We start from the raw sequence: 23,602 nt of genomic DNA, 5'->3' as shown, positions 1-23,602 counted from the left end.
CGAGGACCTCCACCCAGACCCTTCAACACTGAGGACCTCCACCCAGACCCTTTAACACGAGGACCTCCACCCAGACCCTTTAACACTGAGGACCTCCACCCAGACCCTTCAACACTGAGGACCTCCACCCAGACCCTTTAACACTGAGGACCTCCACCCAGACCCTTTAACACTGAGGACCTCCACCCAGACCCTTCAACACTGAGGACCTCCACCCAGACCCTTCAACACTGAGGACCTCCACCCAGAGCCTTCAACACTGAGGACCTCCACCCAGAGCCTTCAACACTGAGGACCTCCACCCAGACCCTTTAACACTGAGGACCTCCACCCAGACCCTTCAACACTGAGGACCTCCACCCAGACCCTTCAACACTGAGGACCTCCACCTCAACACGGATTGATTCACTGATACAGTCAACTGACAATAAGTGATCAGTTCGCTCTGATACAACATTATAGGGTCTCATCATTCACATTCAATTTCAGTCCTTAAAAAGGTGACATATTATACCACCAGGTGTGATTTTGATTAGCAGTTACAAGCTGTGTCCAGTGTCCACCTAGTTGTGTGCTGGACAGATGAGCAACATTTGCTCCAGTGCACTGGGCAGATTGGTAGACTGATCAATCCAGCACAAATCTAGATGGACACGCCCACTTGGGATGTCAGAAGAGACTGATTTTCAAAACGTCTTGTTGACGGCTAATCCCACTCACACCTGGTGGTACAATATGGCACCTTTAAAACAGCCACACAGGGATACAACAGGGCGTCTACCTCGTCCCACTGGATCTTGGGATAAATCCCAGAATGTGTCAGACCTTTACACCCAGAAACCCTCACCTCTTTCGCCCAGCAGGAGCCAGGGATCGAACCATCCACCCGCTCCACCTGCTCCACCTGCGGAGCTCCCGAGGCAGCAGGACTCACCCTCTGCAGCTCGGCGTCGGGGTCCGGGTGCCCCTCGGCCAGGAGCCGCTGCCGGATCTCCTCGTGCTCCTCCTTCTCCCGCTTGCGGTCCCGCTCGTCCAGCTCCGCCTCCTTTTCCCGGTCGCGAAGACGTTTCTGCAGAGCGCTGCCCCTGGGGGGGCGCCATGACAACCAACAAAAACGTCGTCAGGGGGCGATGGAGCAGGGAGGATGAGGGACGGCTAAGGGTTAGGGTAAGGCTTCAGGTAGACAACTGACACTAAGGGAAGGGTAAGGCTTCAGATATACAACTGACACTAAGGAAAGGGTAAGGCTTCAGGTAGACAACTTACACTAAGGGAAGCGTAAGGCTTCAGATATACAACTGACACTAAGGGAAGGGTAAGGCTTCAGGTAAAGCACTGACACTAAGGGAAGGGTAAGGCTTCAGGTAAAGCACTGACACTAAGGGAAGGGTAAGGCTTCAGGTAAAGCACTGACACTAAGGGAAGGGTAAGGCTTCAGGTAAAGCACTGACACTAAGGGAAGGGTAAGGCTTCAGGTAAAGCACTGACATTAAGGGAAGGCGGGGCCTCACCTGTAGTACTTGGGGTCGTCCCGGTCGTCGTCGTAGTCCTCCAGAAACTCTTTTAGTCTCTTGGCCTCTTTGGTCTGGAAATTAAAAACAAAAAAATAATGATTTTAAACGTCATAAAAAAATACGGCCGCTTCTTCATGCAACGCTCTAACTAACGAGGCACTCCACCGACGTGTCATCCAGAGTAACAGGTAATGGCTGAAGTCCTTTGTGAGCAGATTTGTGCGTCTTGCTCATGGGCATTTGGGGATTAAACCCGGAACCTTTCAGTAGACGTTACGCTTCTGCTGATCCCCTTAGTAGTATTAAACCGTTTTCTAAACCACCTGGTGTGAGTGTGATGAGCCGTTACAAGCTGTTCTGAAAATCTGCCTCTTCTGACATCACAAGTGGGCGTGTCCACATAGATGGGTGGTGGATAGATCAGTCTACCAGCTAACCAAGTGGATTGTAGCAAACGTGGCCCATCTATCCGTCATACAGCTAGGTGGACACACCCACTTGTGATGTCAGAAGAGGCAGATTTTCAGACGGGCGAGTGCTCACCGTCTCCTTGCGTCGCTCCTCGTCGCGTTCCGTCTCCTTGCTGTAGTCCCGGGCCTTCTTCCTCTCCCGGATCTCCCAGTTCTTCAGCCGCTGGGGAGGCAACCAAACAGGGAGCATTTCAGAACCACCAGGGGGCATCGCAACCAATCAGGGAGCATTTTAGAACCACCAGGGGGCATCTCAACCAATCAGGGAGCATTTTAGAACCACCAGGGGCAATATCCTAACCAATCAGGGAGCCTTTCAGAACCACCAGGGGCATCTCAACCAATCAGGGAGCATTTTAGACAACCACCAGGGGGCCTTTACAACCAATCAGGGAGCATTTTCAGGCAACCACCAGGGTGGCATCTTCAACCCAATTCAGGGAGCATTTTAGAACCACCAGGGGGCATCTCAACCAATCAGGGAGCATTTCAGAACCACCAGGGGGCATCTCAACCAATCAGGGAGCATTTCAGAACCACCAGGAGGCATCTCAACCAATCAGGGAGCATTTCAGAACCACCAGTGGGCATCTCAACCAATCAGGGAGCATTTCAACCAGGTCGGGGTAAGGTGGAGGTTGTTTAAGGATGTCTACAGGTTCGGCTGTGGACATTGGGAATCGAACCCAGTAACTTTCACCCCGGGGGCCAAACACACCTGCCACACTTTTTTTCTCTCTGCCTTTGTTATCAATTGCATATTTCTTAATGCCAATATTATATGACCACCCGTTTGCTTTTAATCTTTTAATTCATATTCCACGTCTGAACTTGGTGAGTGCCCTGAAAACCAGAGTCCAACGCCTTTCATGCGTGAAGCGGGCTCGGCCAAAGACCTGATCCTGGTCTGGATCCTGATCCAGATCAGCAGAAGAGACCGTCTCCTGTAGGACCACCCACCTCCTGGTAGGCCGCCTCCTTGTCCCGGAGCCTCCTCTCCAGCCGCCGGCGCTCGTACACGTCCTCCTCGTCCTCCTCCCGCTCCCTCTTCTTGTCCTCCCTGGTCCTCTCTCTGGAAGGCAGGGAGACACACAGGCTAGTGTCAGTACTGCAGGATATAAACCCTCAAAGACTACAGGCTAGTGTCAGTACTGCAGGATATAAACCCTCAAAGACTACAGGCTAGTGTCAGTACTGCAGTATATAAACCCTCAAAGACTACAGGCTAGTGTCAGTACTGCAGTATATAAACCCTCAAAGACTACAGGCTAGTGTCAGTACTGCAGTATATAAACCCTCAAAGACTACAGGCTAGTGTCAGTACTGCAGTATATAAACCCTCAAAGACTACAGGTTGGTGTCAGTACTGCTGTGCAGTATATCAACTCATAAACCTGCGCTTCCTAATGAGAATGATAATACATTGACTTTGTATAGAGCTTCTCATCTGGAGACTAACGTCTCGAAAAGGTTAAATAATTATAATATAGATAAATATTAATATATAGAATAAAAAAAAAGGGGTTTTCAATTTGGGTGGGGCTACATTAAAAGTTATAACAGAAGGCTTGCGGGTAAAAAAGGTTGGGAGATGATCTCAAATGAAATAAAGAAAGAAAGAATATAACACTAACGCTAAAGTAGAATACAGAAAGATAAAAGGGGGAATAAAACTAGGGTGAGGCGCTCTATACAAAAATTTAATAAAGTGGCAGAACACAATGAAGTAAAAAGCGGATTATAACAAGGGCGGTCCACGAGGAAGGGTTTAAAATATAACAGATAAAAGAGGGTTTAGAGGCATGATGTTATAAAAACATCACGAGGGGGTTGCAAAGGACGCGTGTTCAAATGTCTGTCCATCCGGACTAGGGCTGAAACGATTTGGGGAAATAAAGTAACTGCGAGTAATTCGACCAATATTGCGATAACGAATTACTATGCGATTTTTCTTTTGAAAGTTCCTTATGTTCTGTATTATTCACTAAACAAGCAATAAATCATTATGTAGTATGACCAACACAACATTGGAAGCGGTCAACATATAAACGGCTCTTTCCGTGTTGAGATGCATTGATGCATGAATTTATATTTGAACATCTTTATTTAACTATTGAAATGCAACATAAAAATAAACACAAATCTTGCTGATCTCCAGTCAGTAACAAATCCCAAAAATGTAAAACATCCCCACCAAAAAAGAAAGGTTTCGGTATGTTTAATTTCAGCCTTTGCGATTTGCATATCGCGTTCAATTACAACGCGATGTCGGTTTGTATTCAATTAATCGTTCAGCCCTAATCAACACAGACACATCTCGTCTTTGGCAGAGCACAGTTTGCCACGTGACCTTTGACCCGTACCTAGACCTGCTGCGGTCTTCGCTGGCGTCCCGGCTCCGCTCTCGCTCCCGCTCTCTCTCCCTCTCCTTGGTCCTCTCTCGCTCTCGCTCCCGCTCGCGCTCCCGGTCCCGGTCCCGCTCTCTGTCGCGGTCTCTCTCGCGCTCCTTGTCTCTCTCGCGCTCCCTCTCCTTCTCCTTCTCCCGGTCCCGCCGCTCCCTCTCCCTCTCGCGCTCCTTGTCGCGCTCCCTCCTCTCCTTCTCCAGCTCCAGGCGCTCCTTCTCCTTCTTGCCCTTCTCCTCCTCCAGTTTCTACAGAGAGCCGTCCGACAGGAGGGGGGGGAAGGGAGAGACAAAACAAGGGGGGGGGCGATTGGTCTCGCCGTTAAAGAAAAAAAAAACACAGAGCAGGACTCCCCCAACATGAACAACCAATCAGAAGCTAGCATCAACACCAGCAGCAGCAGTAGTAGAACTGCGTGAAAACTTAATCGACGCTTTTCAGTGAGACATGACAGAATGACAGAAGGAGAATGAAGAGAAGAAACAACAACAGGAGGCCTCTGGGACGGCCACGGTCACATACTGATGGGGGTCACGGGCTGCAGGTGGGCAGCCAGCCAGCAGGGGGCGCCACCCCGTGAGCATGGCCTCCGGGCAGGCCAGAGTGGGGTTCCTCTCTGAGCGGTGGGCCGCGGGGGACCCCAGCGTGAGCTTGTGGTCCACAAACTACAGAGGTGGTTCACGGTACAGTACACTGCAATTTTGAGTCACGTGCATGGCTCGGTCATGTGACCCGTCACCTCACTAACTTGGTCTGTACTCGACCAGTCTCTACTGGTTTGGAACCTGGCTGACGTGATTGGATGAAGGACGGACCAGTGGTTAAAACCAGCTAAAAACGTCAGTTGACCCGTCATGGTGGTTTAACTATGTTGTGGATTTAGCGAACTCTCTAACCTGTAAAGATTAAATATTTTGTCACCGTTCCAGCAAAGCACTCAACAATTCGACACACACACACACACACTGACACACACAGACACACACACACACACACACACACCAGCCTGTGATGTAATAAGCCTCCTGACCAATAGAAAGCGGGTTAAATATACATTGATTGAGCCTCCCAGATCGATGTGCACTCCGTACACAGACTGGACACCAGGTCAGGGACGTCCTGATTGGTCCAGACATCAACTGGGGCCTACGTGGTCTAACGTGGGGGACATTGTATGCATACGGTGGCCTTCAGAGCCAGGGGGGGGGGGTGCTGCGGGTGACGGTGTTCAGACGGTGTTAACATGATGTAAAGAGGTGTCAGAACAGGGCTTACCTATAGCTCCTGCCAAGCGGACGGTCGGACGGGCGGGCTTAGTGTGGCACTGGGCCCTGCTAATGTCATTTACATCATCAGGCCCTGAGTGCTTCCTGAAAGCACGCTGCCAGGAAGCCTGCCTGAGCCCTGCAGCATGGCATTGTGGGAGTAGTGTGACTGATCCAGGATCCGGTCTGCCTCGTCTGCTCTGTTTAAAATAGTTTGTGTGGGAATCGCCTTTGGGGCTCTAAAATAACTGTTTGCAGGATTATGGTGATTATGATTCACAAAATGTGATGATTGTTTCAAAAATTGTGTGTCAAACTACCAGTTATGTACTCTCGGAAAAAAACATATTTGCTTTTTGGATAACAAAACCAATACACTGCCGTCTTGTGACTTGGGCCTGTTTATGTGGGTTGGTTCTAAACCGATAGGAAGGCTCAGAGTCGGGATATCCTGTCTAGAGTGCAGTTGAGGACGTGAACTCACAGGTGCTGGGTCAGAAGCTCTCAAACATCCCGTCCTAGCAGCGGCTAGGTCTGGGAGGAAAGCAGGTCAACACAGGGGTCATCTACATCAACACGGTGTGAAGCACACAGCTGTCAGGATCAACAGAACACTGTAGGAATGGTTGAAACAGTCTTACCCACACGGTGTCTTCTGGTGTCTACAGGGACCTCAGGAACCAAGAAGAAAAACGGAAGAGAGCGAGAGATAGGGAGAGATATAAAGAGGGAGAGGGACAGTGAAAGAGAGAGATCAATAGGGAAAGGGAGAGTGAGAGTGAAAGAGAGAGAGAGAGAGAGAGTGAGGGGAAGGGCAAGGAGAAGGGTACTACTTCTAGTTCCAGAATAATTAAATCGTCTCACTATTCCAGGTTAGCTCCACTGCTCTGTAGTTTCTCACCAACTGAAATAAGTTGCCAACAAGCCTTTTTACAGACTGAGAGCAACATCCGTATCTTCAAATTCACATTACCTGCTCCAACAGACAGACGAATAAAAACAAACTATAAATCGAATTGTCAATCTTTTTTTACAAAGATATTTTTACAAAGTACAGCGTCAAATGCAGTTTCTCAATCGGTACCTTCAAATGAAAATCCAACGATGACACTGCACATCATTTGATCTCTGAACTGCACCAAACTCGTCTCTTGCCAAAATGGATGACCAACTGTCATTTCCAACATCAGTTAGATCTGGAACAGTGCCATCATGTGACCAGGACTCTTCCAACTGACACTTCCTTCACTTCCTACCTAGCTAGAACCAACAGGGGAGTCCTAGGTTGGACAGGAGAAAGGACAGGACAGGGATGAGAGGAGAGAGAGAGAGAGTAGGGAGTAGGAGGGGTCTTACCTGGGAGAGTCTTCAGGACGTCAGAGTGCTGTGGAGGGGCGCTCCCTGCTACATAGGTTAGCCCTGCTCACGCTACTCCCTGTGTGTGTGTGTGTGTGTGTGTGTGTGTGTGTGTGTGTGTGTGTGTGTGTGTGTGTGTGTTCACCGTCGGGGGGCCTGCAGAGGTTGTCTGGGCTCCGTCACGTCAGAATTACTGACTGTCCCCCGTTTGCTTTTTTTTGAGTGGAAGAGCTACGTTTCTTCAGATGATATCGATAGCCATTGAGACGTCATCATATGATCGAGGGGAGGGGGGGGTCAACAAAGGACCGGTAGCTTTCGGGGAGACTGGGGGAGACCGGGGGACCCGACGGGCCCTCTGCAGGCCCTCGAGTAGGGAGCGCCCCGGATGTGTAAGGAAGAATGGAAAGCTCATACTTACATCCTATCCTCCGAACTTTCTCCAGCAAAGCTCTGAGATTCATCTTGCTTTAGTCACCAAATGAACTCTACCATATTGGCGGGGTTTAATCAATAGATTAGCTTTAAAAAAGGGAATTTTGACATGATGCCCATGCACTTAGTGTGACACATCTAGCTACTGGCTAGGCTCAGATGCTAATGCTAAACTGATAATAATAATAATATTAATGAAAATAACGATGATAATAATCTCAACGAATATGTTGAACATTGGCCTTTGCCATTGAAGATTTTGAAAACGATTCAACGTTAATTAAACAATACTAAAATAACATTTTGGGATAAGCATCAATTCGTATATATATATATTCAGTGGTGTGACGTGGCCCATGTTTTGAACAGGGCCTGCATGTTCTAAATCTACGCCTGCTCCAGGAGGTGGGTACTAGCATCGTTAAGAGTGTTGGGCTATCACACAGGGGGGGGGGGGGGGTGGTGCTGGGGCTACAGTGTTGTGCAGGGGGGGTGGTAGGGGCGAGTGCTTGGAGCAGTTCAGATGCGTTACCTTGTGCGTGTCGCGGAATTTACTGATCTCCCTGGAGATCAGGTCTCTCTTGTCGTCCTCCATCTCCATGGCGTTGATGTCCTCCTGCCGAGAGGAGACACCGTCGTCATGACGTTAAGGGGACCACGACACTGGACGTCTACATGCAGACATTGCGCCTTAAGTAGGGTTAAGGGCCAAAGATGGGCGTTCTTCCATAAAGAAAATATTTGAGTAACAATTGTTTGCGATAATAACCATCAGTGGTTAAGGTTTTGTTTCGGCCTCGGCCCACGTCGCTTGAAGGAGAGGGACTGATGTGTAGCATCGGACCCCAGCTCAGCTCCCTACAGGTCGCAGGACTAGCAACACAACAACCCCAGAGTGTTACCCTTAAATGCATGGCGGTTTCCAATGTGATCACATACATACATCGGACGACACGCCCATGTGCCTAAGCGCACGACAAAGAGGTCGCGCGAGATCTGGTCCGGGTCCAGGGAGACCTGGTCGAGCCAGCCCCAGCTGGTCCAGGGAGACGGGGGGGCGCGCCCTCACCTCCTCTTTCTTCTCCTTCCTCTTCTTGTTGCGGGGGTGGTTCTCGCCGTCCTGCGAGGGGGCGTTGAGCTCGCTTGCGTACTCTCGGAGGAGCCCCTCGATCGCCCCCTTCACCACCTGGTCCCGCCGCTGGCTCTCCTCGTCCAGCCCCGCCTCCTCCTCCTTGGCCACGCCCCCCGTGCCCTAATAAGGCGGAGCACGCGTCAGTCAGTGTACAACGTGGCAATCCGTCCCCGTGCAAATAAACCATGCCGACTAATTCCGAGTGGATTTTGAAGTCATAATTAAACTACAAACCGCCGCACTCCACTCCACTCAATCGGACAATTTCTCTAAAAGACTACAAACCCCATTGGCACTCTTCTTTTTGGCCTTCCACTCGTCCAGCTGGGCCTTTGTCTTGGCGTCCACCTTGACCAGCAGCTTCTTGTCGCCTAGCAACAGCTCGTGGAGCAGCCGCAGGGCACGCAGTGTTGACTCAGGCTCCTTGTACTCACAGAAGCCGAACGCTGCGGACACGGGAGGAGAGGAGAGGAGAGAGGAGAGGGAGACGGACGGGAAACACAACTCAAAGCAGGTGGCAAGGCATGTGCATTGCTAGTATATAGACACACAAACTACTCATTAAGTATGTGTACTGCGAGTATACACACACACACACACTACTCATTAAGTATACGTACTGCTAGTATATACACGCACATACGTCTCAAGCATGAGTACTGCTCGTATATACACATACACACTACTCATTAAGTATGTGTACCACTCGAGTGTGAGTGAGTGAGTGTGTGAGTTTGTGCGTCATACCTTGAAGTTTCCCTGAAGCTCCCTGCACTCTCTTCCAGCTAAGAACAATTCCACATTTCTGTGGGAACAACAAAAGGAAAACCGACAATAACTTCATTTGATCGAACGACAAAGATCCAGGTCACAGCCTTGATATTACATGCAATGCCTTAAGGCTGACGCTTCAACACTCATCCAAAGCAACTTCAATTTTTAGAGGATTGAGATGAGTGGGTCTGTGGATATTTGGGATTGAACCTAGTACCTTCAGCTAGGAGTTGAACCCCCATACCAGTAAAACACCCATCCCACAGAACCAAGGCATCTTGCAAGACCAGCCAACTTATTGAGAAAGGCTGGTATATTTTATTAAACTATCATTTAAATGATTTGAAAGGTTTCCTAAAGGCTGTGTGTGTAGGCAAACAGTCTAATAATTACACCCCAAAGTGAAATTCTTGCAAGCCCTTATAGCGCAGTTCCTCAAAATAAACTGCCTTATGACCGGGTCCTTTCAGGGCTCTTGGTGCAATCATGAGACCCGGTTCTGAACAGAGCCATTGTGATCAGCGATGCGTCAAAGACGGAAGGCACAGCACAGCCCACACCAGAAGTAAAACAGCAGCACACTCTTTACATCCCAACTGCTTCTTTCTGACTTATAGAATATGACACGCCCACTGAGGGGATCATATAAGGCCCACTGATGACATAGTTCAAGTAAAGGCGGCAGTAGCTTCGGAGGGAGAGCAGGATGACCTGTAATTGAAAGGTTGCTACGTTGATCCCCGGCTCCTCCTAGCTGAGTGTCAATGTGTCCCTGAGCAACACATCTCACCCTGACTACCTCAGCTCACTGTCCCCCTGCATTGTTGTTGGAAATGCCCTAATCCAACCGGGAACCAACTTTTTGGGCTCTCAACCAATTATTTTCTCATCTAAATGAGCCGACGGTTCATAACAAGGTGCTGAGAAGACACGGCTGCGTGCGGGGGGGTTGTGTGGGGGTTAAAGGAGACGACGGCGCGACGGGGTCAGCGAGGCTCACCGCCAGCAGCTGTCGGACCAGCATGTCGGAGGCCTTCTCCGAGATGTTGCCCACGAACACGGTGGTGGTGGGGCCGCCGCAGCCCGCGTCCTCCGCCTCGCGGGGCCGCAGGGGCAGCAGGGCCTCCTTCTTGGGGGCCGCCGGCTTCGGCACCATGGACACGGCGGGGGGCAGCAGCACCTGCAGCGCGGGAGACCACATTATCTATACAAACACACGTTCATCTTTAACGGGGCCACGTGCTGCAATGAAGACACACACACAAACACACACAGGGGAGGCAGAAGGAGCCATACAAACCCACACGCTCATTTGTAACAGTGCCACACGCAGTGCAGCACTAAACAGCTTGTGTTTTTACATTTCAGACTGTTGCCATGGAGTAAGCGCTGCGAAGAGCATCCTAAACAGAGTAAGCGGTGCTTAGAGCATCTCAAACACAGAGTAAGTGGTGCTTAAAGCACCTTAAAGACAGTAAGCGATGCTTTCAGCACCTTAAACACAGGGCTTAACACAGTGATGAGTATGAATAAAATGCATTTTAGTTGGACCACAGCAGCAGGAACAGGGGGCGTGGCTGACTCACAGGGGGTGTGGCTGCCATCAGGCCCATGTGAACTGGAATCATTGGAGTGCCTGGGAGAGAAGAACAAGCCACTCCATTACCATCAGGACGTCCTCAATTCTTTCCATATCCGTAACATTGATTTATTTATACCATCTCTGTGAGTAAACCATGGCCAGGAATGACTCGGTTAGTAGTAATATGTCTGTGAAATATCTTTGAAAAGGGAAATGCTGCGGCTGATATAAATCGCCTTTTAATAACAACACATGACCTGAAGATAAACTGCAGAATAGATAACATCGCTGGGGATGAAGATCGACAGTGCAGCACCGGTCATCACAGGTGACCACAACGTAAACGTACGTATATAACGTAACGTAAACATAACTTGTGCCGGGTTGTCTTACTAAAGTGAGCCTGGAACGACCCTGTGGTGTGAAGGGTCAACAGCGGGGACCTCTGGCCTCACGTCATTGAATCGCAGACCGACTACGAGAGGTCTACCTCCATGAATGAACACTGTCTGAATCCGTTAATGAGCAGCACGGGGATTTACCTGGGGGGACCGTCTGGGAGAACCCCGCAAACTGAGGTGGGGGTATCCTGGGGGGAAGCTGCGGGATGCCGATTTGTTGGCGGTTGAGATGAGGAGGATATGACATCCTGCGGGGCGGCGGGTCCTGCAACACAGCGGTTTCACATCACACTCGTGTCGGCGTCAACACAACAGAAACAGACGCTGGGACCCCGCGGACTCGCTGTCAGGCGGGCAGATGTATAACGTTGTCCTTGCGGATTTACTCGGAACCGGCACCACGTCAACGTTAGCTTCTGTCGCTAGCGATGGCCTTGCTTCATGCACAGTGAAGCTAAAAACGCCACCGGTATGTTGAACTTACCTGGGGTCAGGAGACAGGTTCAGCCGGTGAGAATATCCCTAGACGCTATCCAAACATAGGCCGGTTTAGTAAATCTAACAAAAAAAGTTGAAAACTATACCCCCCTCCGGGTCGTTAGCAGAAGATGTGTAGCCGACGACTGGCCCTATCCTCCGCGAAATGCATCATGGGGAAATGGGATGAGTTGCACTAATGTGTCTTGGACGCTTGGGGGCTCCAGAGTTCGCACTTCACCCCTCGGCCCATAATGTTAGATAACATCGGGTCAAATAGGCAACATGCAGTCTTTTTACTTACTGAAGACTATTGTCTTCTCCAGATACAAAATATTTTTTATAGTGTCTTAAAAAAAACACAGATCTGAAAACCTGTTCAAAATATGCTTTTTACAATAACAATTGGGTATATCTCATTACATTAAAAAAAAGTACAAATATTTCTCCAGTGTCCTATTGATTCTGGTGTGTACTGTGTTGCACGTGATGAGGACATTATGTTTTTTTCCAGTAGCTCATCTGGACACATGCAGAAAGATTTAGGCCACCCGGAGTTGTAAACATAGCTATCAATCCTGTTTTGGCCCATGCTGTGCATGGAAACTATCCCTTCAGGTCTAATTACACGGTGTGCTGGACAACAGTGAAGTGGTGGGGCAGTTTGCACGCACAGTAAACAACGCACACCCCATCGAACAAACCCTCTTATTTCCCCCTTTCCCATTGGTCCGACCGAATGGGTGTGACTCGACGTAGGCCTTCTCAGATAATGCGACTCGTGAAACTGAAAATAAGGCATTTAAATCAACGTATTTTTTTGTAGTTGTCAATAGCGTCCATTACGAATAGGATTGTGTTAACATATTGTTTAATCTTGATTTTTTTCTCATTCCTCGCGTGTCCCGTGGATGTGGACGTTGAAGTGATGATCTCGTGTTGTTTCATCAGCTCCTGAATATTAATTAGGCTCGGCAATGCAGCACAATAAGAGGCAGTGCCGAGACACCAGACAGTCATACCCCACCAGACACAGCATCCCGCCGCTGCAAGCTCAAACCCTTCTTACATCATCCTCTCGCCTACCGGATCTTACTTTGACTTTTTATTTAACAGAAGTGACACTGAGCTGATTTAAAAGTATAGAAAAATGGCGTTGAGAAGATCTTTATTTTGTCTTTTGAAAACTCAACTGAAGCACAATTGCCAGCAGAGCAGAGCTCAGTCCGTGGCGGTCATCGGCGCCCCGTTCTCCAAAGGACAGGTAGTTATACTTTGGTTCTCGTTTAAGGAACACCGCGTTGTGAGCTCATACTGCTGACTTAACTAGCGTCCCCTGATTCATCACACATGGATGACTAGAATACACACGCGGTTGGCTAACATCTCTGTTTCATGTCTCCTCGTTAACAGAAACGGAGAGGAGTGGAACACGGACCCAAATTCATCAGAGATGCGGGACTTCTGGAGAGGCTCTCAAATTTAGGTGAGTGAGTTGGAAACAGACCGGAGCCATGCCGGATGAAAGAGTTCTGTGTCCAGGGGTAGCGTGCGCCGGAGCGATGGGGGCTCCCTTTCCTCTCTCGCGGTACACTTGGTGGGGATATAGATCTGCTTTTACTGCTCCGTATCGTAATCGTGTACCGTCTCGTTGCGTGTGTCGTCCGTTGGGTCTCAGAAGGAGCGGGGTTGAGGACCCCATGTGCCGGGTACGGTGCCTCCTTCGTGACGTGTCCGCGGCCCAGAAAGAATGCGGAACGACGCGGTCTCATTCTTTCCGTCCGCACTGGCGTCACTGCGTTTCATCTTCGGTTTCCGCCGACACTTTTGAACACAGACGGTCATTAAACCGGACCGAGCTCGAATGAATTTGAAAGGGTTCTGTGGAAAGAGAACCAAATGGTAATGGAAAATTCCACACGACCCATGGAGGATGCGACGGAATGTGAAACCCGCCTGATGAAGAGAAAGTTCTCTCACGGACACAGAAAAAAAAACGGAACAAATCGAGTCGATGTTTATGCAATTTGTGCAAGTCATTTTCTGGAAATGGGTTACAGCGTCCGGGTTACGCTACAACCCTAACCCCCCCCCCCCCCCCCAACCTAAGAGACTTGTTTGGAATTGGACGAACGAGTGGGAGACAGCTTAACGTCCATCACTTTCATGTCAGGCCACTTGGCTCTTTGAGCCCAGGCTAGGGCAACCTTGAATGATCCCACAATTCACCAAAGGACGTCCTCGAATTTCATAGGACTTGGTTTAATCTGAATAATTTGTAATTAGTAGGCCTATTCATATTCTGTCAGAGCCGAGGATCGACTCCTGGCTGCACGAATCGATACTGAGCTAACTTCACAACATGCAACAACTTTCAATATAGAGAGGAAGGAAGCTGTTTTGATATAGGTACCAGGTACAATCATTTGATTTTATCATCAGTATTAATATCTCCACAAACAAACAAGTAATATGATGAACGGCCCCTGCGAATCGGTCCTTTTCAAATCTCTTTTTGAGGATATCATGTTTGAGGTTAATATATAAATGTTGTTTCGTGTTATAAATATAGAATACGGTCTTATTTTGCATATATGCTAATGATGGCCCCGCCCCCCCAGTGTTTTTCCACAAGTGCCCTCTCTCTATGAACCGCGATGTGTTTATCATCTCACCGGGACCGGGGGCTATTCCTGGCCCCCCTCCCGGCCCATCCGACACCAGCGGGCAACATAATACGAGACGAGCCCCCTCAAAACTGTCATACCAACCCTGCGCATTGCCCATTTACCCCCCCCCCCCCGTCCGTCCGTCCGTCCGATTGTAACTATGTGTCCTCAAGGGTTCAATCTTTGAAAGATGGAGCTTTCTTGGCATTTGACATCATACATTCTGGCTAAGGGCCGTTAGTGGGAGCTTGGAGTGGCGCAGGTCGGGTATCACGCATGGGTAGAGTGGCGCTATGGCGATGGTCGCTCAAATCCACCAAAGCCCTGCTTTTGGTGGATAAACTTACAAGTTGTTGTTTTTTGGTTAATTTTAGTGTTCCGGGCCGAGTTATTTTGAAAAATGTCATCAATTATTACTCTGAAAGCCCTGCTTTTAAGAGAGGGGATGGAGAACGCAGGTCTGCGGGAGATTAGTTGACCGATTCCCGTACAGTCTCCCCGGTGACTCAGGAGCACGGAGGGTTCACAAGTCAACGGAACCAAAGCACTGGGCTGACACTAATACGGCCACAGCTAAGCTAGCTAGCGTACTAAAACGGCGATATTACTCAACAGGCTAGTACGTATACCCTATCAGTTATTTCCGTAGCCGGGAGAGGTGTTGGTACGTGTCCCCGCAGTAAAACAACACCGAGGTACCGTTACGCACCAGCCTGGTGAACTCATTAGCCCCGTGTCAGCCCACCTAAGACGGATGCTTGACGCACCATCTACTGTCTAAACGGCCTCTATAGTCAGGACTATATTACACATCTAACATTAAGATGCAATACATTATTCAGTCAATAAAAAGCTGCGGTGGGATGCTAGGTGCGCAGATGTGTTGACGGGTCCTAACGTGGTGGTTCTCCGTCAGACTGCCCGGTGCACGACCTCGGGGACCTGACGTTCCACCACCCGGAGAAGGACGACACCTGCATGCAGGTGCACTTCCCGCGCACCGTAGGGAGAGCCAATAAGCTCCTGGCGGGCGCTGTCAGCAGTGCGGTGGGGGCGGGGCACACCTGCGTGATGCTGGGCGGTGATCACAGGTATTTCACTCCTGCGTTTGTCTAACCCTCTTATTGTATGTTGTACGTCTCTGCAAAATTAGCATTATGAGGCATCTTATCCTAGCTATCTTTGTTGTATACAGGGAATGGGTTAACCTAACCATTGTTAGTGCTTGGCACTTGGTTCTATTAACATCCATACTGCACCGACGGCGACATATTGTTGCATCTTCCTTCTAACAAATGTACTTATTGTAGGTAAAAAAAACTACAATGTTCTTGATTGATTAGTAATGTCTAGCGTTGAAACCCCCACTGCTAGGATAGACCTACATGCGCATGCCTGACCCTAACCCTCGTCTCTCTCTCTCTCTCTCAGCCTGGCTATCGGCTCGGTCGAGGGCCACTCGCGCCAGTGCCCAGACCTGGGCCTCATCTGGGTCGACGCGCACACCGACGTCAACACGCCGGCGACCTCTCCGTCAGGGAACCTCCACGGACAGTCTGTGGCCTTCATGCTCAAAGAGCTGCAGGACAAGGTATTGAGACATCAGCATGCAAGTGATATTGTAGGCGGGCTAAAGACCTTCATACAAAGTAATCATTAATAAAATATTTAAATAAGCTGTATTCTATAAAAAAATTGGTACGCAATGTGGTTACTCTTGCTGCTAACGACAAATAAAGTGAAATTATAAGATATTGAAAGTATTAATAATAACTAAATACGTTTTCAATCACGAACCTGGAGACCCTTCAGCGAGCTTACTCATAATGAGCCTAGGGACCACTTAAACAGCCTAGTGACATCTTAACAAGCTTACTGACTGATAACGAGCCTAGTCACCCTTTAACAAGCTGACTCATAACGAGCTGACTCCTAACGACCCTAGTGACCCTTTAACGAGCTGACTGATAACGAGCTGACTCATAACGAGTTGACTACTAACAAGCCTAGTGACCCTTTAACGAGCTGACTCATAACGAGCTGACTCCTAACGACCCTAGTGACCGTTTAACGAGCTGACTCATAACGAGCTGACTCTTACCGAGCCTAGTGACCCCAGAACCAGCAGATAGCAGTTCTACACTAACATTGCCCGCCCATCGGACCCACCAGCACACCTTCCTACATGGCCTGTATCTACCGTCACATGACCAGATGTTCTCTCTCGTCCCAGATGCCCGACCTGCCAGGCTTCTCGTGGATGAAGCCGTTCCTCTCCTCCAGGGACCTGGTCTACATCGGCCTGAGGGACGTGGACCCCGGAGAATAGTACGTCACAGTGGGGGGACCAGCTGGTGCACACACTACTCAGGGGAACACGTACAGATACAGATCACAAACCAAGGACACGCAACAAAAGACCTGCATGGTCACTTACACAAATGGCTTCTTTAGAAAGCTGTGTGGATATTTTCCCACTTGTCCTCTTTGATACGACAGCGACGATTACTGGAGGCTCTTAAAACCAAAGTCTCTCTCTCTGTCTCTCTCTCTCTCTCTCTCGCTCTCTCATATTTATATATACCACACAGGGAAGTCACAAACAAAGGCCCCATACCGAGTTTCCCCTGAACACGGCAACACACAATCTAATGCGAGTGTGCAGTGCAGTAACACCCCCGTGTTGCCTGGCGCCGCTGGCCTCCATGTTAAGCTGTTGTGTTCTCCCCGTTTAGCTACATCCTGAAGACCCTCGGGATCCAGTACTTCTCCATGCGGGACATCGACCGGCTGGGCATCCAGAGGGTCATGGAGGAGACCCTGGACCATCTCCTGGCGAGGTACACTCCGACCCCATGAGGAATCACTATTCTAGTCCCTCTAAAAGGCTTCATCCTATCCTCTCTATTGTACTTTGTATCCCCTCAGTTCAACTATATTTAATGCTTCATCCTACTCCATTCTACCATTTTCTCTACTCTATTTCCCTGTATAGTGTACTCTATTACGAGCTATATCTATTCTAGTCACCATTATACCATCTATTTCCATCTCTATTCTACTAGGTAATCTATTCCGAGCTCTGCTCTCAGTATTCAGTGAATTAAAGTAGATCAGGGCAGAGCAGTCCTCGCTCCACCAGCGTCAGAAAGCTCTCTGCGGCCACCTTGGTGAATCCAACAACTTTACGTCTGTGGTTGAACCTCCATTTTGTTGTGTGGTGCAGGAGTCAGCGACCCCTCCACCTGAGCTTCGACATCGACGCCTTCGACCCGTCCCTGGCACCGGCCACGGGCACGCCTGTCAACGGCGGTCTGACCTACCGAGAGGGCATCTATATCACAGAGGAGATCCACAACACAGGTGAACACTCACACACACAAAAACAAAACCCCCTAGTCAGATTTATATGAACGTGTTTAGAACAGAGGATGGCTCTTGAATCTTCCCCGGTTCTAATCGTTGAAGTAGACTTTGCACTCTGGGAACTGGGTGTAATTGTCCTCCAGGCGCCGATTATAGGTTAGGTGTAGATAATGAATGTTCTCTCAGGGCAGCGGATGTACATACCTGGTGAAGGGAACACTTTGTTTCCATAATGCCTAGTTGCTCTGAGGCCAGGGGAGCCGAAATCTGGGTGTTCCCTTCGTGTTTCGACCAATCATGTCGCTGGAGGCAGGAATCTTTAGCAGTTTAGTTGCGAAGACAAACTTGGCCCGCAGTCGTCAAATGCAACCAGTAACTGTAAGGTTTTAAATCAACGTCTTGCAGCCTACACATTAAAATCCGCTGCTGAATGCCTCATCCACTGACCATTACACCAAAGTGACCGAAACTAACTTTATGTGGACCCATGCTACTTTTACAATGACGATGTTAGGTCCAATACCTTTCTAAACTGTATTTATTAAATTATGTAGTCAGTGGAACGTCACTGACCCAGACACTTGGTCACTCAGTCCCTCACAAACGGATTCGAACATAGACTTGAACTCTCGGCTCATTACTGCTGATTGGCTCATTACTGCTGGGCGTTCAGCACCACTGAACCCCCAGCAACTGAAGCGATCCCCAGTGAGCTCACTGACTCTAACCCCAGCCCTGGTGTCCCCGTGCAGGCCTGCTGTCGGCCATGGACCTGGTGGAGGTCAACCCCCTGCAGGGAGCAAGCCGCGCCGCCATGGAGGCGACCGCCGCGCTGGCGGTGGATGTCATCGCCTCCTCGCTGGGCCAGTCCCGGGTGGGCTCCCACGTGCGCGTGGACGAGATCCCGTCATCGAAGGAGGACACAGAGCAGCTCCGGCTCTGAGTGGCCGCCGGGAGGAGGAGGAGGAGCGTTGTGGACGCGATCGTTGCCGAGCATTCCTGAATTATTTTTTTCCCGAATAAGATTGGCGCCGACTTAGGGTTGGACGTTTTTGTCGGGTTCTCACTTTGCGTTTTTGATTTTTGTTACTTTTCTCCTCTTTAAGAGTGTTTTTTGCGTCTGCTCGTTGGAACTCGGCAGCGAAGGCTGAATTGTGCCCCGTTTCTCACGTAGAAACGCGGTGAGACGTGGTACCGGACTTGGTTGCCACCCTCACATCCGTACTTAAGTTATTTAGGTGTGTGTTCATGTGTTGGATTTAAAGGAAAGTAGTACCCCTTTCAAGAAGGCTCAGATGGTGAATTAACTTCTCCAACTGTATTTCTGGAAGGGAAAGGGACAATGAACATGTACTTTTTGGCTGTGCCAGTTTGACTTTAATAAAGTGCACAGCTGGACCCCCTGTGGCGACCGTATTTACTTTAGTTTCTACTGATGTACTATTTACAAACTACTTTTGTATTTTGAGAATGAACCTGAGTGTTCGTATACGATGTTCGTAGGGAGTGTTTACTGGTAGTATTAACAACAAATGGTTTGACCACTAAAATCTGTTATTTCTCTTGTTTAATTAAGGATGATTAGTTAAACTAATGGAGTAGCTTATGGATATGACCATTGAATGGAAAATAAAGACACTAATGTAATTCCTTCTCCAATTCTTTCTCCATGCCTTGTATCACAATTGACATGGACAATTTGCCTTTATGCATGTATGTATTAAAGTAAACAATATAAATATATGTATACACTTGTTTATACTGTACATAGTAAATAAACAACAGACAATCTGTACTTCAGACTTAACTTAATACCATTAAATATATAGCACAATTTATCTAAACACTCAAGGTACATTCACTAGGTGATTGTAAGTAGTTAGCCATTAACCCGGATAGTCATGAATCACTGCATACCGATCATAGTTTTCCACCTGGCAACGGTGACCAGCAAAACATGTTTTTTTCCTGGGCTCCACACCGGCGTGACGTGATTCACCAGATGAAGAGGCAGAAAGGCTCAACCTATCAGGACCATGAGGCCTGTGACCACGCCTACTTCCTGTGAACTCCAGTCGCTTGTGCCAGACGCGGTACTCAAGTGTTTTTACGGCCTTGGCTTGAAAAACTTCCGCTGACCCGAGCTGATAAGAGTTTATTTTTATGGCATTGATGTAAATGAAGCAAAACAACCGTTTATAGTTAGCTCTGATAGTGGTGACCTTTAGCTTTAATACTACACCGTTTGGGAAGACAACAGAAAGAAAACCAAACTGTTTTTTTTCTTTTTACACTTTCATGCGACACAGCCGTTATGGCAGTAACAGCAACCATAGAAACGCAATGTGTTTTGTCATTTTTACAAGAATATTATTATTAGTATTTGTTCACATTAAAATGTTATCTTCACCTGGATCTCCGGATCACATTACCCAGGACTAATGGAGTCCTCCTGCCGACTCCCATGGAGTCAGTCCAGCAGCAACGAGCCGACAGACAGCATCCAGACGCATCATAAACCTCTGCGCCAAAAACGGCTGAAAGTGAAACCGTGGGGCTGGTGTTTGCTCTGGATGTGTGAGCCCAAACACATTTCAGCTTAAGAGGCACAGAACCGCCAAGTCCAGATGAAACAGGTCATCTCATCCGGTTTCCTTTAGTGTCCCCAAGTGTGCTTTTGGTTTGGTCCAGTTTCAACAACAGTGTCCGTAACAATAATTCTAAAACAAGTGGTCCACAAGGAGCAGAGGAAGGAATAGAGAACCTCCTTCTAGAGGACAGTCCCGTTCGGCCAGAGTCCACCTTCAACCTCGTCCATCAGTCTCTACGTTCAACCGAGGTGGCGGAGAGGTCAGCGGCGAGGAGTCAGGACAGGGAGGAGGAGGAGACAGGCTGGGGTCCCCTGGAGCTGCTTCCTCATCCATCTGCTCCTCCTCCACCTGCTGCTCCTCCTCCTCCTGCTCCTCCTCTTCTTACCTGAAGAACTTAAGATAGACCACAGCTCCAAGGACGCCCAACTCCATCAGGATGATGACGGCTAGCAGCAGCTTATTGGTCATCAGCCTGAGGACACGAGCCAATCGGAGAAGACGGTTCAAGTCTATGTTAAAATCAGTTAGTCACTAGGGAGGTGAGGAACTGAGTGACGAGGTGACTTCACGCTGATGTTAGGGTCAGGGAAATTCCAATTCACCATTTAATTCAAATACAATTTAGAAATGCAATAGATAAAACCACTCAATTATAATTGTAGCATAGGTCAACATAAAGTGAGTTTCTGTAACTTCGGTGTAATGGTCATTTGACCACCGAGCGACAAACACATGAGACCACAGGATGGCAGAGAGTAATAAAAGATGTTCATGGAGATGAGGATGGAACTGAGGACCCAAGACGTACCTCCGGGACATGGCGCGGAGAATCTTCCGGCTTTTACTGAGATGTTCACCGGTGTTGACCAACTACAAGGTGGAAGACAGAGGCAAAGAAACATCAGACCTACACAATCAAAGTGTTGAGTTTGATACCAAACACCTTCAGCCTCCACCTGTTGGCCTAGAGCATGATGCTCTCCCCAACTCCTGCTCCTCAGTCACAGTAGGCCTGTGCATTTAATCAAATTTAAATTACGATTTAGATTTTTTTTTTTGGCCAAAATTATCGAGTTGAAACTATATACTTTTTTTTTTATCATTTGCATTTATTTTATAAGGCATATTTATTTTATTCATTAAATGTTTTATAGAAAATTCTCGAAAAAATAGAAAAATTTATCGTATTATTTTACGATTTATAGAAAAATCGTGATTATGATTTATTTTTTCCATAATCGAGCAGCCCTCTATCACAGGGAGGAGACTCACCCGGTTCCGGCTGCGCTCCAGCTGCTCCCGCTGCCCCCCCAGCTCCTCGATGATCTCCGTGCCGATGTGGTCCGTCTCCGTGGCGATGCGCTGGCTGCGCTCGATGCTCTGGGTGGCGCTGCTCAGAGACTCTTGGCCCTGGAGGAGCAGAGAGCGCTGGGCCTGGAGGTAGGTCTGGAACCAGAGGAGAGGAGAGGGGAGACCCCCGGACCACACAGGTGGAGGTGAGGAGCTCTCATTAACGCACTATACTTATACAGTATATACAGTGTGGTCAATGCTAAATGGACTGCATTTATAAAGCGCTTCATGTGACCAGAGGCCACCCAAAGCGCTTTACAACATTGCCTAACATTCACCCATTCATACACACATCGATGGCGGTGTCAGCCATGCAAGGCGACAGCCAGCTTGTCGAGAGAAGTCAGGGTACGGTGCCTTGCTCAAGGACACCTCGACACTCGGCTAGGGAGGAGGAGACAGGGATCGAACTAGCAAACATGCGGTTACCAGCCAACCCGCTCTACCTCCCGAGCTACTGCAGGCCCGATGAGGAGCTGCCAGTATACTGATACAGTTTATACAGTATGTTAAACATATGAAAGCAGGCAGAAAGGGACGAGCTATGTGGACATATTGCTCTGGTGTGCATTTAGAAAACACAAATAATTTTTTTGATGTTTGCTTGTATTGTTCTAAACATAATTTAGGTAGGCTGATTGGATAACAGTGTCTGAATCGTGAATGACGACCTAGATTAAGGTCCGTTGGCTTTTTGTTTCCCATTAGTTGGTTACATGCAACACCTTGATCTTCCAGTCATCAAAAATGATTCGGTGGTTGGCCTTCAGTTCTGTAGTTCTGTGATATAACCCGATCTCGGAACTAGATATTTTGTAAAAAGTCTGTCAGTTGGAAATCTTTAGAAGAAATTACATTTACCATACTCTGAAACTAACTGAAAACATGAGGAAGGAATGAGACCGACCCAGACCCTGCCAGCCAGGCAATACAACGCCTGATCTCCGCCTAAAGCCACCAACATAGTCCTGGGTCACTCACGCTTTGCTGATTCTGCGACGAATAGATGCCCTGGTGACCGCCTTCCGTTGGTCGAGCGGAAGAGCCGATGCCTAGTTCCGAGCTGGCCATCTCTCTCTGCAGCTTGCCAAGGTCTCGGCGGTGGAGCCGCAGCTTGGTGGACATGGCGCTCCTGTAGGCGGCCGGGGCTGTCCGCAGCTCCGCGTCCATGCCTTGCAACTGCAGGAGGACGAGAGCAAAGACTCCCGTTGATTTCATCATTATGCGCCGACCACTTAAGATGGGAGATCGTCGACCACAACCCAGTATTTACAAGTCAACAAAAAGGCTTTCGTAAGCGTAACCATTTGAAACACCAAAGATTTATTCTGTTTGGAGAATACACATTTAGAAGGGGAGTAGCACCCTACCACTTCTTCGGCCTCTCCGTGCCTTTCATCGAATGATCTCTGCAACCTCTTTCTCTCTTCTGTGAATATGGGAGAAATCGTGCAAAGTTATACATTAAAACAGTAATCCCTGGCTCCCGGTTAACACGGAGTGACATGAGAAGAAGAAGGCCAATGGTCGTTTACCTCCCTGGCATCGCTGTGCTTTATCCGGCAGGAGCCGGAGCTCCTCGTACAGCGAGTTGTAGATCTCGTGCAACTTTTCAAACTCTTCCGATGACATTTTGTCTTCCCTGCAGCAGGCTGACCCTTAAGCAGCTGTTTATCTGAGAATAAAACCGTGTTATAGCGACGGTAAGCGGATAATTATCTTCTAAATCCCCTTTAGGTTCGGGGTTTGTTGACAGATCCTGAGCACCCGAGTCTTTTCCGCATATCGGGTCCTCGTGATCGAGTCACGTGACAC

At 48.7% G+C, this 23,602-nt stretch overlaps 3 protein-coding genes across 3 annotated transcripts in view; 1 reads left to right on the top strand and 2 right to left on the bottom strand.

The window, feature by feature from the left end:
• Nucleotides 1-13,870, bottom strand: part of rbm25a (RNA binding motif protein 25a) — a 19,044-nt gene extending 5,174 nt beyond the window's left edge. The window contains exons 1-13 of the mRNA XM_056591190.1: nt 11,816-13,870; nt 11,473-11,596; nt 10,935-10,984; nt 10,349-10,528; nt 9,322-9,379; nt 8,860-9,020; nt 8,512-8,694; nt 7,975-8,058; nt 4,348-4,634; nt 2,945-3,056; nt 2,058-2,147; nt 1,512-1,585; nt 935-1,085 (exon numbers count right to left, since the gene is read on the bottom strand). Of these exons, the coding sequence (XP_056447165.1) occupies nt 935-1,085; nt 1,512-1,585; nt 2,058-2,147; nt 2,945-3,056; nt 4,348-4,634; nt 7,975-8,058; nt 8,512-8,694; nt 8,860-9,020; nt 9,322-9,379; nt 10,349-10,528; nt 10,935-10,984; nt 11,473-11,578 (1,536 nt within the window). The 5' untranslated portion in view covers nt 11,579-11,596; nt 11,816-13,870. The remainder of the gene's footprint in view (nt 1-934; nt 1,086-1,511; nt 1,586-2,057; nt 2,148-2,944; nt 3,057-4,347; nt 4,635-7,974; nt 8,059-8,511; nt 8,695-8,859; nt 9,021-9,321; nt 9,380-10,348; nt 10,529-10,934; nt 10,985-11,472; nt 11,597-11,815) is intronic.
• Nucleotides 12,805-19,739, top strand: arg2 (arginase 2). Its single transcript, XM_056591191.1, has 8 exons — nt 12,805-13,072; nt 13,222-13,294; nt 15,394-15,568; nt 15,909-16,068; nt 16,711-16,805; nt 17,213-17,317; nt 17,704-17,840; nt 18,596-19,739. The coding sequence occupies exons 1-8, from the start codon at nt 12,959-12,961 to the stop codon at nt 18,784-18,786; spliced, it is 1,050 nt and encodes a 349-aa protein (XP_056447166.1). The 5' UTR covers nt 12,805-12,958; the 3' UTR covers nt 18,787-19,739.
• vti1b (vesicle transport through interaction with t-SNAREs 1B) lies at nt 18,734-23,602 on the bottom strand. Its single transcript, XM_056591195.1, has 6 exons — nt 23,323-23,602; nt 23,158-23,216; nt 22,769-22,966; nt 21,707-21,880; nt 21,243-21,304; nt 18,734-20,906 (listed from the first exon to the last, which is right to left on the bottom strand). The coding sequence occupies exons 1-6, from the start codon at nt 23,417-23,419 to the stop codon at nt 20,816-20,818; spliced, it is 681 nt and encodes a 226-aa protein (XP_056447170.1). The 5' UTR covers nt 23,420-23,602; the 3' UTR covers nt 18,734-20,815.

Source organism: Gadus chalcogrammus, chromosome 5 (genome assembly GCF_026213295.1).
Source record: "Gadus chalcogrammus isolate NIFS_2021 chromosome 5, NIFS_Gcha_1.0, whole genome shotgun sequence".
Lineage (NCBI taxonomy): Eukaryota > Metazoa > Chordata > Actinopteri > Gadiformes > Gadidae > Gadus > Gadus chalcogrammus.
This window is presented reverse-complemented; position numbering and strand designations above follow the sequence as displayed.